Genomic DNA, 14,264 nt, shown 5'->3' on the forward strand with positions numbered 1-14,264 from the left:
CTTACCTTTAACATCTGAATATTGTGCAACATTGCTTGTTGATGCACTTAAATTTGGACCAGTAGGTTGCACGTGAGGCACAAATGACGCCAATGCATCGCCTGCAAAACAAACAAGAAATTCATCATCACTGCAGCACTGAATTGTTCTCAAAAGCAACAACCTTATTTTGAAGACAATGTGAGCAGACAGGTCGAGCAAGTTGAAATATTGCTAGATGTAAGGAGCTGCAATTACACTTACAATTAAGGCCAACAGAGGTTTGAGCTGTACTCCCACTCCCACCGAGCGAGTCAAGCCATAATCGACGCTTGTTCCGGAGGACCTCGGGTGTATCCATCCTGAAATAAGAATGAAACTGTCAGAAACATTACAGCATGGCGCTTTGTGTCTGTATGCCTGAAAGGGCATGACAGGCTCCATCTCGTACTCTCGTGCTTTGGGTCATGAGAGGACCGAGTGAGTCACAACTCATCAGAAATTAGCCACGGATAAAGGCCTGATCAAAACAGCGAATGATTCGCGCAACATCCTTTAATTCCTATAAACTCGAGCGTTTGACGCCCAAGAGCATGTGGGGATAGGGAATGACAAGATCACGACCACGCCCGTGCAGAGGCATACAAAACGACCAAAGATACTGCTAAGGTACAGGAAAAAAATAAAAATTCCCTCGAGTTTAACGCCAGTACTTTAGATGGGCAATTCACGAATTGGTGTCCAATCCAAACTCAGAGAGCCTGAACCCGAGGGGTATAATAACTAGCCATTCGACAAAACTCACACGCTAATAATAATAATAAGATAAATACACGAGATTGCGAGAGAAAAGGCTGCCTTAAAATCAATTACTCACTTCACTTGTGTCAGGAACCGAAACGAAGAAACAGTCACACAGCAAGACGACACTCCACTTCGAAGTCAGTCAACGGCGAGAGATGAACGAAATGTGCTGCATTTGACGATGAGGAACGCCAGGGTACGTTCATTGACGCTAATTGATGCTCACTGTGTGATGTGTCCATTTCGACCAGCACTGCTGCCAACGTAAAAGTAACTCAAATCTCTACTCACTCGCGCTCACCTCACATCCCTGGGTGTCACGAAAAGAAATGAAAATTAAGGTGCAGCAAATAAATTGCAGTGCGAAAGCCCGCCCCTTCATCTGCTACTCGCTAGTATTTCCTGACGTAAGGTGGCTATGCTGTGCGCTGCTGCGCGGCGCGGGTTGACGCGGACGTGCGACGGGATGTGCGACCCGCCGCAGCCAGCCCTGTAGCTGTGGCCTTGTGGTTCTGAAAGCTCGATGGGTGCCTGATTCTTTCTACCGCCTGAACTTGGTAAAGTAAGGAAAGCGCGTGCTATTAAGCGTCCATCATTGTCGTTTAGATTTGTCACCGCAATCGGTTTGTTGACTCATTTTATCTAGCAACAACTATTTGCACCTATCAACAGTAAACATGTCGATCAAAGATTGGGACCCATTGGAGTATCATTCCCCTCCCTCTGAGTTGGCCATCGGCAGGTTTCAGAGGTTAGACCAATTAATTTTCAAAAAATATTAGTGCAAAAATGGCAGCTTGTTGGTAGTCTGTGGTCTTCTGTTGGCAATTTTCTGAATGATTATTTTTATTTATTCGTTTACAGAGACATTGCTTCTTTATTCACGAATCCTCCTCCCGGCGTCTTCATTCATGTAGATGACGAAGACTTTACTTTGGTTCATGCCTTGATACTTGGTCCCAGTGGTACACCATATGAAGGTGGTTTTTTCTACTTCCTTCTTAAATGCCCACACGATTACCCTTTGCAACCACCCAAAGTCCGTTTCATGACAACAGGAGCTGGGACTATTCGATTTAATCCCAACTTATATGAAAAAGGCTATGTGTGCCTGAGTATTCTTGGGTAAGTGAAAATATTTGAAATCAAAGTGGTGAAGCGCTATGAATTTCCTGGATCGCGAGGTTTTAGAAAAAGATGTACAGTGTTTTATTTTGGAATCTTTAAAGTTTATTTTGACCAATGAATTACTTTTACATGGAAACCTAATGTCACATCGACATCAATACTTTGTGTTATTGTCTCCTAAAACCTGTTGTTTTTGTACTGGTTTCCTATCTTCTCCTAAAAACAATCTTAAATGCACACACAAGTGCACAATTGTCCCCTTGCTTAGACGCTTCAAGGGCACCCCAATTAACAAGGAACGCTCACTGTTAATCATTTGACTGTTTTTGGCTGTCGAAGTGAGTCCCTCTCTGCCTAAATTTTGGCCCTTGTCTAAATTCAGGCAGTGAGATAATGCGTATTAAGAATTTAGGCAGTAAGAGTTTCACTTCGACATCTTAAAAATTGCTTGCTATCAATAAATAAACACTTGAGTTGTCCCATCTTGTATACCCACACATATTGATTCTATTTGTAGAACTTGGCCTGGACCCTGCTGGCTCCCAACGTGTAATCTAGCGGCTGTGCTACTTAGTATTCAAAGTTTAATGAATGAGAATCCTTTGCTCAATGAGCCAGGGTTCAATGAAGAGGTGAAAAAAAAAAAATTACCTAGTTCATTTACAGTACTAAAGTGTACCATTCTACCGGCTGTACCTTCTAATAATGTTGACATTTTTCTGATTGTCAGGATTCACCCGATGATGTTGAGGCCTACAACAATTATGTCAAGTGTGAAACATTAAGAGTAGCAATTTGTGGAATGCTGATCAACGAAACCAATTTAAATATCCCTCTCCCGCTATCCAAATGCATTGAAGAACACTTTGAAGCAAATTACGATTTTTATGAGGGTTTGGCAATGAAGAGAATGGAGCAAGCATCTGATATTATAATGGTATTTTTTATTACAAGTATGTTCCAGCAATCCCACTTGGTTCTTATAACTTATCATTTATTACACTATTCCCAATTGCAGGTCCCGCTCTACGCAGTTGAGTGCCTTGATAGTTCTGAAGAATGTCTTAAATGCTTACACGCAACTGTTGATGCCATACGACAAAAAAAAAAACAACATTAATACCTGCATGCAGTTTCAATCAGTTTATGTTATGTTAGGAAGATGCATAACCAAAAAGCCAAATCAAAGAAATGTATTTTGGCCTACTTAAGGCAAGAATTTGACACAGTTGTCTTCCAATTGTTCAGTTTGTGCTCATCTTAATTAAATCTCATCTTAGGCACTGCTTGAGTGCTGTTGCTTATGTTAATTAATTTGAATTTGTTCCCCCCCCCCCTTTATAGTGTGTGATGTGATGTCTTTTGATGAAAAAGCTCACCAAAGGGCGTTTTTTTGGGCGAATGTATGGAGCGCTCCAAAGGCGCTTTTGGTTGGTTTTGAAAATGCGCCAAATTGGCACCCTGTAGGTGCTGCCTTTCTACAGAAGCACCACCCCACGTCAGTAGCACGTCTCGTAGCACGTCGCCGCATCTGCGGATGCTCTCGGCTCGGCGGCGGGTGCGGGGAACGACAGGCACAACCACCCCACGTCAGTAGCACGTCTCGTAGCACGTCGCCGCATCTGCGGATGCTCTCGGCTCGGCGGCGAGGCGCGACAGCAGCGCCACGACGACCCTTCGAACACCCCGCGCCGCTACAGGTACACCAACGGGCCGCGCCCTGCGCGCAGTAGGTCGGCTCGTCTTGCATCGGTACCGTTCAACGTTTCAACGCCAGATAAGTTCTGTGATTAACTAAAAATTTTCGGAAATGTTAGATGGAAAGGCTTCCTACTCAGCACCACGGTTCCGAAATTCTCACTGACTGCAGAATCGTTTAGTTTTCATATGTTGATTTGGTGGGGCTGGGAGCTCGGCTGTCTGCAAGTAAGCAAGCGTGATCTGTGGTTTTGGTTCTGAGTTCTGGAGCACTTTACAACTTCAATATTCCGGACTGGGACTCGGCTCCACAAAACAGTGCTTGTGCCCATTCTGAAAATTAACTTTATCGAAAGGAAATCATGTCTGTGAACTTATATAGTTGGGACCCTTTCGCTTATGTTGCTGACAGCGGCCAATTCTCCTCTATGTGCACACGAAGAATTCAGAGGTAACGTTAAAAGATAGTACATTTTTAGTTATAGTTGTATTAGTAATGTGCTCCGTTTGACGGTCGCGATGGAGTTACTGCCCAGCCAGAATGCATATTCTACTCGACGTCGATTAGACGTCTAAAAGACGATGACGTTTACTTTTGGTCCATTTTGACTTGTACATAGACGTGTATTTGGTCTGAAAGTAGACCTCAACCTCTACAATACGTCTAGTACATAACGTTTCTAACTTATATTTCTGTTCAACCCTTTCTTGCCCCTTCAGCGCTGGGTGCTTATTGATGAAACTTTGCTACCGGAGTGGTGAAGCGAGTTACTTGCTGATGGTGCCGTGTCAGTTTATTCTTTACCAAATTGTAACACACTTGTACTCAAGTACAAATGAAAGAGCGTACAGCGTGCAGTGCACCTCATGTAGGCATATCCTGGCTGGTTTCAAAGATTTAATGGCTGGAAAAGTACTGGTACCTTGTACTGCGCAGTACAAGAACACTGAATAAAGCAGTTGGGAATGTGGCTTTAAAAGTGTATAGTCCGGCCAGCCAAAGGTGACGCCTGGGTTTGCTGTAGCCGCCCATAAGAGCCCATGCTAAGCCAGGCGTCACCTTTGGCTGGCCGGACTATATGCATATTGCTTTTATCACAAAACTGAACCATAAATCTAAATTGTGTTTTGTTAAAATAATTTCACTTCCCAGCTTTCTTTAACTCTTTGAATGTGAGCAGCAGAACAGGGAGTACCATGGACCACGGTTACATCAATGTCTGATTTTTTTTAGCGAAAGGGGAAAACTGTGAGGAGAACTCCTCAGATTTTGAGAGGATGTCATTAAAAAATGAGGGTAATTCCAACACATTTTGAGGAGACTTCCTCTAAATCTGAGGATTTTTTCTCAAATTATTGGAGTTCCTCAAAGTTTTCCCCTTCTTAAAATAATCAGACATTGATTTTACCATGATGTTAGAGTGTTTGCTATTAATCTTTGGTTTGGGATGAGCTGTTATCATATTGCTTTCTTTTCTTTTCCACAGAGATATTGCCTCTCTAATGGACAATCCACCATGTGGGGTTACTGCGCACATTGATGACGAAGACTTCACTATTGTCCATGCTCTCATTTCTGGTGCCACTAACACCCCTTACAATGGTGGTTTTTTTTACTTCATTTTAAAGTGCACCTCTGATTATCCTTTAAGTCCTCCTAAGGTGAAGCTCATGACTACTGGTGCTGGCACTGTTAGATTTAATCCCAACTTTTATAGTTGCGGGAAAGTCTGCCTGAGCATTTTGGGGTAAGTGCACCATACCATATTTCAATTGATGTTTGGGATTAATTATTTGGAGTGGCAAAGGTGCATAAGCGTTGGCCGATGAGACCTATAAAATTTCTTGCCATAAAAGCCCATACTCAGTGGAAATCATTTATGTATGTTTATTCTATTCAAATATTAATGCATTAGCTGAAACACTTTTGCAACACACATAATTGTTGTACTCTAATCATTTGCAGGACATGGTTTGGACCTGGATGGTTGCCAAGTCATACAATTGAAGGCGTTCTTATCTCAATTCAAAGTGTGATGTGTGAAAATCCAATTTACAATGAACCAGGGTTTGATGAAGAGGTTGGCAGTAACTTTTCCTTTGAAAAGTCATGAAAGCTATTGTTGTGTTGGCCTGCCTAATGACAATTTGTTTCTACTTCCACAGGCTGAACCTCTGGCAGTTGAACAGTACAACCTGTATGTACAAACAAAGACTCTTCATTCAGCTGTAGCTGCTATGCTAGAGGAGACAAATTTGCCTCAGCCACTGAAACACTTCATTCAAAGAACTTTCATTCAAAATTTCCACATGTATGAAGAACTGGCCATAAGGAATATGGAATCGGTCCCAAAACTCTTGAAAGTATGTCAATTACTAATCTACTGATATAAAGGGGTCCAGTATCACTGTATACCTATATTTTTTTTATCAGGTTCCATTCTACAACATTTCAGTGAGACGCGGGCAAGTTAGCATTTTAGAAATGTTCAATGAATTGCGTAGAAAGATTTTAGAATAAATTTTCTAACTTCCCATACATTAATAATCTTAATCGGCGACTGTTCACTTTTTGACCTCTACGTTAGCAAGAAAACATAAAGAAGAGGAGAATGAGAATTTTTGTTCAAAGTTGGACTTATATGTGGCGTTTGCTATGAAGTGTCAGACAACTGCAAAATGTTAAACACGCCATGTGGGCATTATGCTCATGACCACTGCATGACTGCCTGGCTCCAAAGTGATGCGCAGATAAACAAGTACATGAAAACGTGCCCAACCTGTGGCACTGACTTCAGGCAATCGCAGCTCAATCCAGTCTACATCTGATTCTACTTTTGAAATGTTTAAAAAATTTGTTTCAGCTTAGTGTCTTTAATGGCCAACCTTCTTGTTCTTGTTCTAGTTTATATTGTTATTTTGCAATGGTTGAACTAATATCCTTATCTTGTTTATATTGTTATTTTGCAATGGTTGAACTAATATCCTTATCTTGCAGCAGAGTACACTGAGTTCACCCAGGCTCTGCTTGCAAGGTAGGGATACCTAAGCCTTCACCTTAGACTGAATCAGCTGTGATTTCAATGCAGCATTCCTAATCTGTGTATTTTAAATATCTCAAACTTTTAAAACAAAGTAAAGTTGCATCATCAACATCTGTCAATTTAATTTAAAATTTGTACTTTGTGTTTTTGTATTCTTAAATTTTTGACTAGTTATCCAGGAATAACTTTGATAGTTACCAGTTACACGTCTTCTGCATTGCCATGCCCTTTTTTAGCGTATTAATACTATGAAGGTTTACGCTTTCCCTTGACTTGGTGTGTAACTACAGTGTTGTACTTGGGCCAACCTTCTAGTTCTAGTTTATGTTATTATGCAATGGTTGAACTAATATCCTTATCTTGCGGCAGAGTACACTGAGTTCACCCAGGCTCTTCTTGCAAGGTAGGGGTACCTAAGCCTTCACCTTAGACTGTATCAGCTGTGATTTCAATGCAGCATTCCTAATCTGTGTATTTTAAATATCTCTAACTTTTCGAATAAGGTAAAGTTGTACTGTGTGTTTTTGTATACTTAAATTCGTGACTAGTTATCCACTAGTGCAATTGCACGTCTAGCCAGTCTCTACGCAAAGACTTCTGTGTCTGAAGAAAACTTCAAACTACGATTGGATGAGGAAACTGGGTTTGGAGAGAATCACGCATCAGATGGGGATCCTTTCCGCAACACCTTGAATAAGAGGTCTATGTCACCTGATATATTTGAACAGTAGAGGTTTAAAAAGGAAGAAAATCCTTTGGGGTATGAGTTGTCCTCTCAGCAGCAAACTCACACCAAAATCATTCCCTCATGGCAATTTTGACTATTTTATTTTGTATTCTGACTAGTGTGTAGTCAATTGTGTGACTAGACATTTAAGTCTTGAATGTTTTTATTAACCTTTTTATCTTGCTAGCTTTTTCTTCACTTTTAAATGGTGTTTGTTTAATTTTTCCTCCTTGGACTGGACTATAGGAGTGAGAATTTTTATACATTTACTGTTTCTTGTAGCGAAACTAAGTCAATTGATCCCATTTGTACCTTCATTGTGACTAGATATTTAAGTCTTGATTGTTTTTATTAACCTTTTGATCTTGCTAGCTTTTTCTTCCCTTTTAAATGGTGTTTGTTTAATTTTTCCTCCTTGGACTGGACTGTAGGAGTGAGAATTTTTATACAATTGATCCCATTTGTACCTTAATGTTTCTCATTTACAATAAACAATTTGTCCTGACTGTACTTTTGTCTAATTTTATTGAGAATTTAAACTAATCATCCCAAGAGCTTTGGCTCTATACTGTTGGGTTTCTACAACATGGTACAGTTATGGTAAGAGGTCTGTCTCTACTAAGTCAAGCTTATGGAAAGACCTGCCTCACATCACACTACACTCTGAAAGCCACCTCATACATAAATTGGGAAATACTAGATGCGGTGACATTTGTTTAGGGTCTGGATGAGGCTGATTCTAATCCATTGCGCAGGGCATTGGTGGGACTTAGAGATGTGCGACGGGGACGTGCTACCACATTATTCTGCTGAAATTTAGAGATTCATGTGTTAACAAACTTGGATGACTATGATGGCCGAATTGTGGGGTTGGAACATACATGGTAAAATTTTGGTGAGGGATTACTTGCTCAACCACTTCTTATTTGGGATAAAACTTGCTGATCAATGTACAAAGCAGTAAAACAAAGCTAACTCAGGCAGGATTGTTTATTTGCTCATCCAAATATCCACAAATACAGAGGCATAAAAGTACATGAATGAAAGGATCACATATTGAATGGAGTGAATGCACAACCCAGCTTATAAGACAATCAGTTTTACCTGCTGTCTCATCATCGAATGTTGGTCCTGCCTCACAAGCATTAATGTAGGTTTTCCTTCCTCCTTCTTGTTGTTGCTTCGGTTCTGGTGTCTGGGTTTTCAAAGCTTGAACAGCTGCAACAAGGAATAATAGATACAAGCTCGACCAGTGAGTGTGTTGGAAGCTATGATAGTTATGCTATCCCTCACCTTGACTTGATTGCTTTGCATGGACTGCGAAATAAGGCACGGAGGCAAAGTGTGTTCTTGTCAGGTCGGCAGCTTCGTAAACGTCATCCCACCAGTCAGACCCGCCCAAAGCTGCAATGTAACACAAGTGTCGGAGATAAGTTATCATTGTGTTCACAGTTCCTGAGGTTATGTACTTTCAAAGTGACACTCACTATAGCTTGAGGGACCACTAGCATTGTCATCGACATCTCCACTCCTGCCAGCATGCAGCATTGACATTTTTTATATTTTAATAAGAATTTAATGATCAAAACTTCACAGAATATGTGGTTTCTGGCTATGATGTTTTCCTTCTTTCCGCAACGTCTGCTAGAGATGATCGCTTTTGTAAACAAAATACATCATGTGTCCAACCGTCAGTGCTGGCCGTCCTCTAAAACTATATTCGCCTTTAGTTTTGAATAATTTAGGGACACAGCGGAGTTTATGGATTTCGATTGAGTCGGTCAAAGTTAATTTGAGTGACAACCATCTGTGCGTGTATTCTTCTTTTCATTTTTGACGACTTCTCTACGCTTGTTTCGTGTTCGTGAGTTGCGCAGCTTGTCTGGCTTCTCACCCCCCACTCCCTCCGTTCCCGCGCCATCACCGGCATCGTGTTAACCGTCACAGGAGGGTCAGTCCATTTCTCGCAAGCAAACATGGCTGAAGTACGAGCCCACCGTTTCATGAAGGACATAGCTGATTTTACCAAGCACGTGAGTCCCCATCACTTACCTCGAGCCCGCGGGCGGAGTGCCATAACCTTTACTCTCATTCTGTCTGAGTTTTGCAACACGGCTCTTTTTTCAGGCCATCGACGGAATATGCTTGACAGATTATGATACGATCGGTATGCGATTCATTGAAGTTAGCGTGGTAGGACCAGCCGAATCACCATATGCTGGAGGTACCTTTGATGTCCGCTTGAACCTGCCTCTTGATTTTCCATTTCAGGCGCCCAAGGTAGACACTTGTCAAATTCCTACTCTTGGTTCGGATTTTGATTCATTGTAGTTTTCATTGATGGTTTATCAATTTTTGACTTAATGTGGTGATGTTTTTCAGGTTTACATGTCTACTACGATTTGGCACCCCAACATATCCTCTGTTGGTAGAGTGTGTGTTAGCGTTCTCAGTTCTTGGTATGTATGATTAGAATCTCAATTTTGGTCTCTTGGCTTGTGCTGCAAAGGTTCAATTCACTGATACCTTTTTTCTTCCCTGCAGGTCTCCTGCTACAACCCTTCTTGAAGTTTCTGAGGCTATTCATGGGTTGCTCGCCGACCCAAATCCTGATTTACCACTTAATATGGAGGCTGCACGGATGCTGGATACAGATAAAGCCATGTATGAGGCTATAGCGAAGATGTGGATGTGGATGTGTTAGCTGGTGGTATGTTGGCAAAATTGTATCGTTTAACAACCACCTTTTTTCCCCTTAGTATCCTAATTCTACTCCTATTTTGTTGCAGGGCCTGAGAGACCGGTAGAGTACAACAACAACATGATGCTAGTCATGGAAGTTACTTCTTACCCAGAAAATAGAGCGCTGCGCGCCCTTACAGCAAATAATTGGAATGTTGGTGTAGTTCTGCACCGTCGTAGGAGAATGCTTCCAGGCTATTAATTCACCATGCCATTTTTGTATTGCGTTGCAGTATTTTTCTTTTAGCTGATATGGTGGTGTAAACTGTGATCACCCAGGTGCTACTGAAAGCAATGACTAAGATTGGTCAGGCTTCCACTAAAGTGCCTTGTAAATTTAATAACTATCAGAAAAATTCATGTCATATTTTTTTGACCTTGCCTTTTCTTTGTATTTATCTTTTTTTAGTCATCTTACTTGGCTGTCTTTATTTTTCTGATGTTCTTTGGGCACTTCATTTCAGGCACTTGGTGGATTTCTTTCCTTTGATCAGTCTTATTGTTATCAGTTTGGTGACAGCTGCTATAGTTCGGTTTGGACTTAATTTGTGGCGTCCATTAATTATTTCCATTATCTTCTCTGGTGTATATTTGCAGTTTGTGCTAAGCTATAAGTTTGATTTACACCTGAATATCAAAAGGTCAGCATTTAGTTTTGTACATATTGTTACCTCTGTTAACTGAAACATTCTCCAGTAACTAATAATTGCTTGTCCTAGGCCATTTGTTGCTTGTTTTGTAATGTATGTAGCAATTCAATTGATACTCCGCAACAGAACAGTATTATTCGCCTCACTTTTAATCCAAAAGTAGTCGCAATATTTTGTTTCAAGTTGATTTTGATTTAAGCTGAGGTGTACACTGTGATGACCCAGGCACCCCAGTCTTTCACAAAGATTTCAGTCATGGTTCTGTTTTAATCTTATCCTCTCCTTTGTCCATGTTTTGAATTCATTGGTTTTTTAAATATTTTCCCTGCCTCTGTATTCAAATTGTACTGCACTCTCTGTGGCATGTCAATTATCTAGACCATAGCCAATAATTTGTATAACTTTCAAATGCTGGACTGTTGACTTTGTGGTCACTTGATGATGCTGTGGTTTAATCCCTGGTTATATTTTTCTACTCATTATCTGGCCTCACAATAGCAGCCATAAGTTGTGTGTCCTGGTTCATTTTTACTTGTGTTCCTAAGTAGGTTAAGAACTTGTTGTATCTGTCGTTTCATGTGTCCATATTTGTTGTGTGGACACTGACCAAAGAGGACCTTTTGATTACATGTAGTTGTATGTTATTAAATTAGTTTGAAAGACTCCTTGCATTGCGTGGTTCTCATAGTTTATTATCTTGAATGTGTTGGGGCATCTTGAAGCTTACGAGTAGGATTAAGTAGAGTATCTTCTCGCTTTCCATTGTATGCGATGGGTCTTAGGCCTGTCATGCTCATTCTAGAGGGTTTTCAGGACACTTTAATCATTTCCACTTCTTTGAAAAGATTGAACACACAAGGGCATGGGCTTTGTTTATTATAAGAGCAGTTGTGGTTTTTGAAAAAGAAAAACAACTAATTTTATTTGGAGGAAATGGTACTTAATATTCATGAGGTTGACATTAGTTAGTATCTAGAGTAAAAAGTGGGGGGAACTGGGAACACCCTGTTTTAAACTGTCTGCATGAAACAAACTTACAATAAGTAATCCTTACTGCTCCAGCGTCAAGTTACATTTCATCATGTCTGAGAATAGTAATTTATCTAAACTGCTATGTTAAAACAAAATTGAGGCAGAACGCACATCAGAATTAAACTGCCTTACTATTACAATTTTTCTCTGACATTGTGAACTCAAATATTAGAACACCTTATAGGACCCTAGCAAATTGGGTCAAGGGAGGGAGAAGTAAGTTTTTAGAGTATTGTAGCCTATTTTCAGAATTTGTAGATACGGAAGACAAGCAGAACAGCAGTATAGGTGTACTTACTTCACTGCATAGCCTGGGTGAACACAGTGTACCTTACAGTAAAGTCGGAAAAGTTTTAAATTTTCTTAACAGCACGGTGAAAACGACGCCCTGATTATCAGTATCATGTAAGAGCCACTTGGTTTTAACCAACTGCTTACTGATCGGACCGAAAACCTACACGCCAACATCGGCGATGGTATTACTGTTAGAAACAGGGATATAGTTTTCACCGTGACTGTCCCATCGAATTGTTATCACAAGACAAGTGTTTCATTCTTAATTTGTAAACTTATATCCCATTCCAAAAAATGATAAGAAGCAAATTGTGAACAGGCTACGTGGTTCTCTTCCCTCGCTTATTTCGCTTGGCAGGTTCCTCGCGAATTTGAGGACGAATTGGGGGCCGTGACGCCAGTGCGGGTCGTTGGGGTGCCGCCGTGGGTCGTTGTGGGTTCGAAGGGCGTGGATATGGAGTGGGGCGCGGCACCGGCGGACGTCGCGGGTAGTCCATAGAAGACATTGGAGTGGGAGGCAGCAGGTATGTAGATGAGAGTGGGCGGTACGCCTTTCGGGGTCTTGCAGTTGGCGGTGGCTCTGTAATACCGAAATGGAAGTGCGTTACAATCCAAGCCGTCTGCTAAACCTTTAAAAGGTGCCGGCTGCCAGGCTGACATGCCAGTACGTTGGGTTGCCTATGCACTGGCTGCAGGCGCGGTAGTGGCGGGAAAGTGGCATCCCCCCACCACTTTCCCGCCACCCGCCTGCGACTGCAGCCATTGCATACCGATACCGGGTATCTCCACCCGCTTCCCCTTACTTAAATCAGGCTCGGTACATGAGGGGGGCGACAGGGGGTGGTGGTGGTGATGCACTGTGGGTTGCCAGGGGTCTTGCAGCACAAATTGCCTACCTTTCATGCGGCTCACTAGAGACGATGGGGTGGCGGTCACCCCCCCCCCCCCCATACCGCGTCTGACTTAAATCGCACGACCCACTCACACGCCACTCACACGCCCGGAAGCACTTCCGTAAGCTGGTGCGTATTCCCAAAGGACATAAGCATGTCATGATGACACCAATTGACGTTACACGACCAAATTTATTCCTGTGTCAGCTATTCAGGGTGGTCCACAGACCCCTTCCTTTATTTTGCTTATACCCTAGCTCGCCGTTGCGCCTTAAGGCCCCGTGCGAGTATGCTACCCAGCCGCACGCCTGGCATGCGGTACAGTATAAGCAAAATAAAGGGGTCTATGGACCACCCTGTATTTCACACCTCTGGCTATGCCAGCAAGTCTCCACGGTAAATAAAGTTTCTTAAATTTCAAGACCCAGTCTTGTATATTATGGAGAACGCCACTGGCATGCAAGACTGGGTCTTCTCGTAATTCAAGGAAAATAATTACCGTGTGATGGGGCACCCTTTGAGTCTACCTTTTTTGCGGTCAATTTCGACGATCACGAGACGCAGCATTCTGCCCAGCATCCTTATACTTTCTCTGAGCCCAGCGGGTATGAGCTCGATTTCTTTTTCACACCGGCGTAACTCAACCTGTAATCAGAATAGCACGTAAGGTCCTTCCCGGAGAGAAACCTGGTCCCTAGACCGGCCAGGTGTCCGTGTCGTTCGCGAGGACGTGCTCGAACGCCCCGACGCCCCCCGTGCAGCCCGTTGTCATCACCATCGCTCACCAACCACCTGCAGTCGCGTAGAAATAGGAGTCCAAAAGCGACGAGAAGCGGACGAGCACCAAGCTGACAGTCACGATCGGTCTTCGGCCGACGTGGTCCTGAGATTGACGCTGCTCCAGCCCCTGCCTCGCCGCCCCCGCGGGCGTGCTGCAGGTTGTGAGTGTGTGTGTGTGGGGGGGGGGGGGGGGGCTGCAGGGCTAGGACCAGCTGGCCTGCTGTAGGACATTCATCCCCTCGCCGCCGGAGAGAGGAGAGAGAGGACGCCGACCAGCAGCGGCTGCCGCGGGGTGTTGACGCGGGCGCGGGCAGGAAGGTGGTGGTGCCCAAGGCCATGAAGAGTGCTAGACCGCCAGCTGGACACGTCCGTCGCCCTGCTCAGCTGACAAAGCATTGTGGTAAAACTGAAACCCACACGATATTACGTATAATATTTGTCTTCGAGGTGGTCAACCTGTCTGTGGCGCCTAATGAAGCGGTGACCCCCCCCC

The 14,264-nt window shown here is 42.8% G+C and overlaps 3 protein-coding genes across 3 annotated transcripts; all 3 read left to right on the forward strand.

The window, feature by feature from the left end:
* Positions 1-1,460: 1,460 nt before the first annotated feature.
* LOC127751139 (ubiquitin-conjugating enzyme E2 Z-like) lies at positions 1,461-3,031 on the forward strand. The gene is made up of 5 exons (XM_052274240.1): positions 1,461-1,534; positions 1,648-1,908; positions 2,429-2,543; positions 2,642-2,848; positions 2,930-3,031. Exons 1-5 carry the CDS (start codon positions 1,461-1,463, stop codon positions 3,029-3,031), a joined length of 759 nt encoding a protein of 252 aa, XP_052130200.1.
* Positions 3,032-5,019: 1,988 nt separating this feature from the next.
* On the forward strand, positions 5,020-7,384 carry LOC127751138 (ubiquitin-conjugating enzyme E2 Z-like). The gene is made up of 5 exons (XM_052274238.1): positions 5,020-5,024; positions 5,097-5,357; positions 5,576-5,690; positions 5,776-5,973; positions 7,202-7,384. Exons 1-5 carry the CDS (start codon positions 5,020-5,022, stop codon positions 7,382-7,384), a joined length of 762 nt encoding a protein of 253 aa, XP_052130198.1.
* Positions 7,385-9,356: 1,972 nt separating this feature from the next.
* Positions 9,357-10,084, forward strand: LOC113215719 (uncharacterized). Its single transcript, XM_052274239.1, has 4 exons — positions 9,357-9,413; positions 9,508-9,660; positions 9,763-9,839; positions 9,925-10,084. Exons 1-4 carry the CDS (start codon positions 9,357-9,359, stop codon positions 10,082-10,084), a joined length of 447 nt encoding a protein of 148 aa, XP_052130199.1.
* The last annotated feature ends 4,180 nt before the right edge of the window (positions 10,085-14,264 follow it).

This window comes from Frankliniella occidentalis, unplaced genomic scaffold, assembly GCF_000697945.3.
Source record: "Frankliniella occidentalis isolate FOCC.00 unplaced genomic scaffold, Focc_3.1 Scaffold359, whole genome shotgun sequence".
NCBI lineage: Eukaryota > Metazoa > Arthropoda > Insecta > Thysanoptera > Thripidae > Frankliniella > Frankliniella occidentalis.

What these genes read in the sequence shown, in the direction of transcription:
- LOC127751139 (XM_052274240.1), top strand. Translation starts at nt 1,461, where the DNA reads ATGTCGATCAAAGATTGGGACCCATTGGAGTATCATTCCCCTCCCTCT. An exon ending in AGCCAGGGTTCAATGAAGAG is followed by an intron (nt 2,544 to 2,641) that starts GTGAAAAAAAAA and finishes TCTGATTGTCAG; the next exon opens with GATTCACCCGATGATGTTGA. An exon ending in AAGCATCTGATATTATAATG is followed by an intron (nt 2,849 to 2,929) that starts GTATTTTTTATT and finishes TCCCAATTGCAG; the next exon opens with GTCCCGCTCTACGCAGTTGA.
- LOC127751138 (XM_052274238.1), top strand. An exon ending in AACCAGGGTTTGATGAAGAG is followed by an intron (nt 5,691 to 5,775) that starts GTTGGCAGTAAC and finishes CTACTTCCACAG; the next exon opens with GCTGAACCTCTGGCAGTTGA. An exon ending in CGGTCCCAAAACTCTTGAAA is followed by an intron (nt 5,974 to 7,201) that starts GTATGTCAATTA and finishes ATTCGTGACTAG; the next exon opens with TTATCCACTAGTGCAATTGC.
- LOC113215719 (XM_052274239.1), top strand. Translation starts at nt 9,357, where the DNA reads ATGGCTGAAGTACGAGCCCACCGTTTCATGAAGGACATAGCTGATTTT. An exon ending in TTCCATTTCAGGCGCCCAAG is followed by an intron (nt 9,661 to 9,762) that starts GTAGACACTTGT and finishes GATGTTTTTCAG; the next exon opens with GTTTACATGTCTACTACGAT. An exon ending in GTTAGCGTTCTCAGTTCTTG is followed by an intron (nt 9,840 to 9,924) that starts GTATGTATGATT and finishes TCTTCCCTGCAG; the next exon opens with GTCTCCTGCTACAACCCTTC.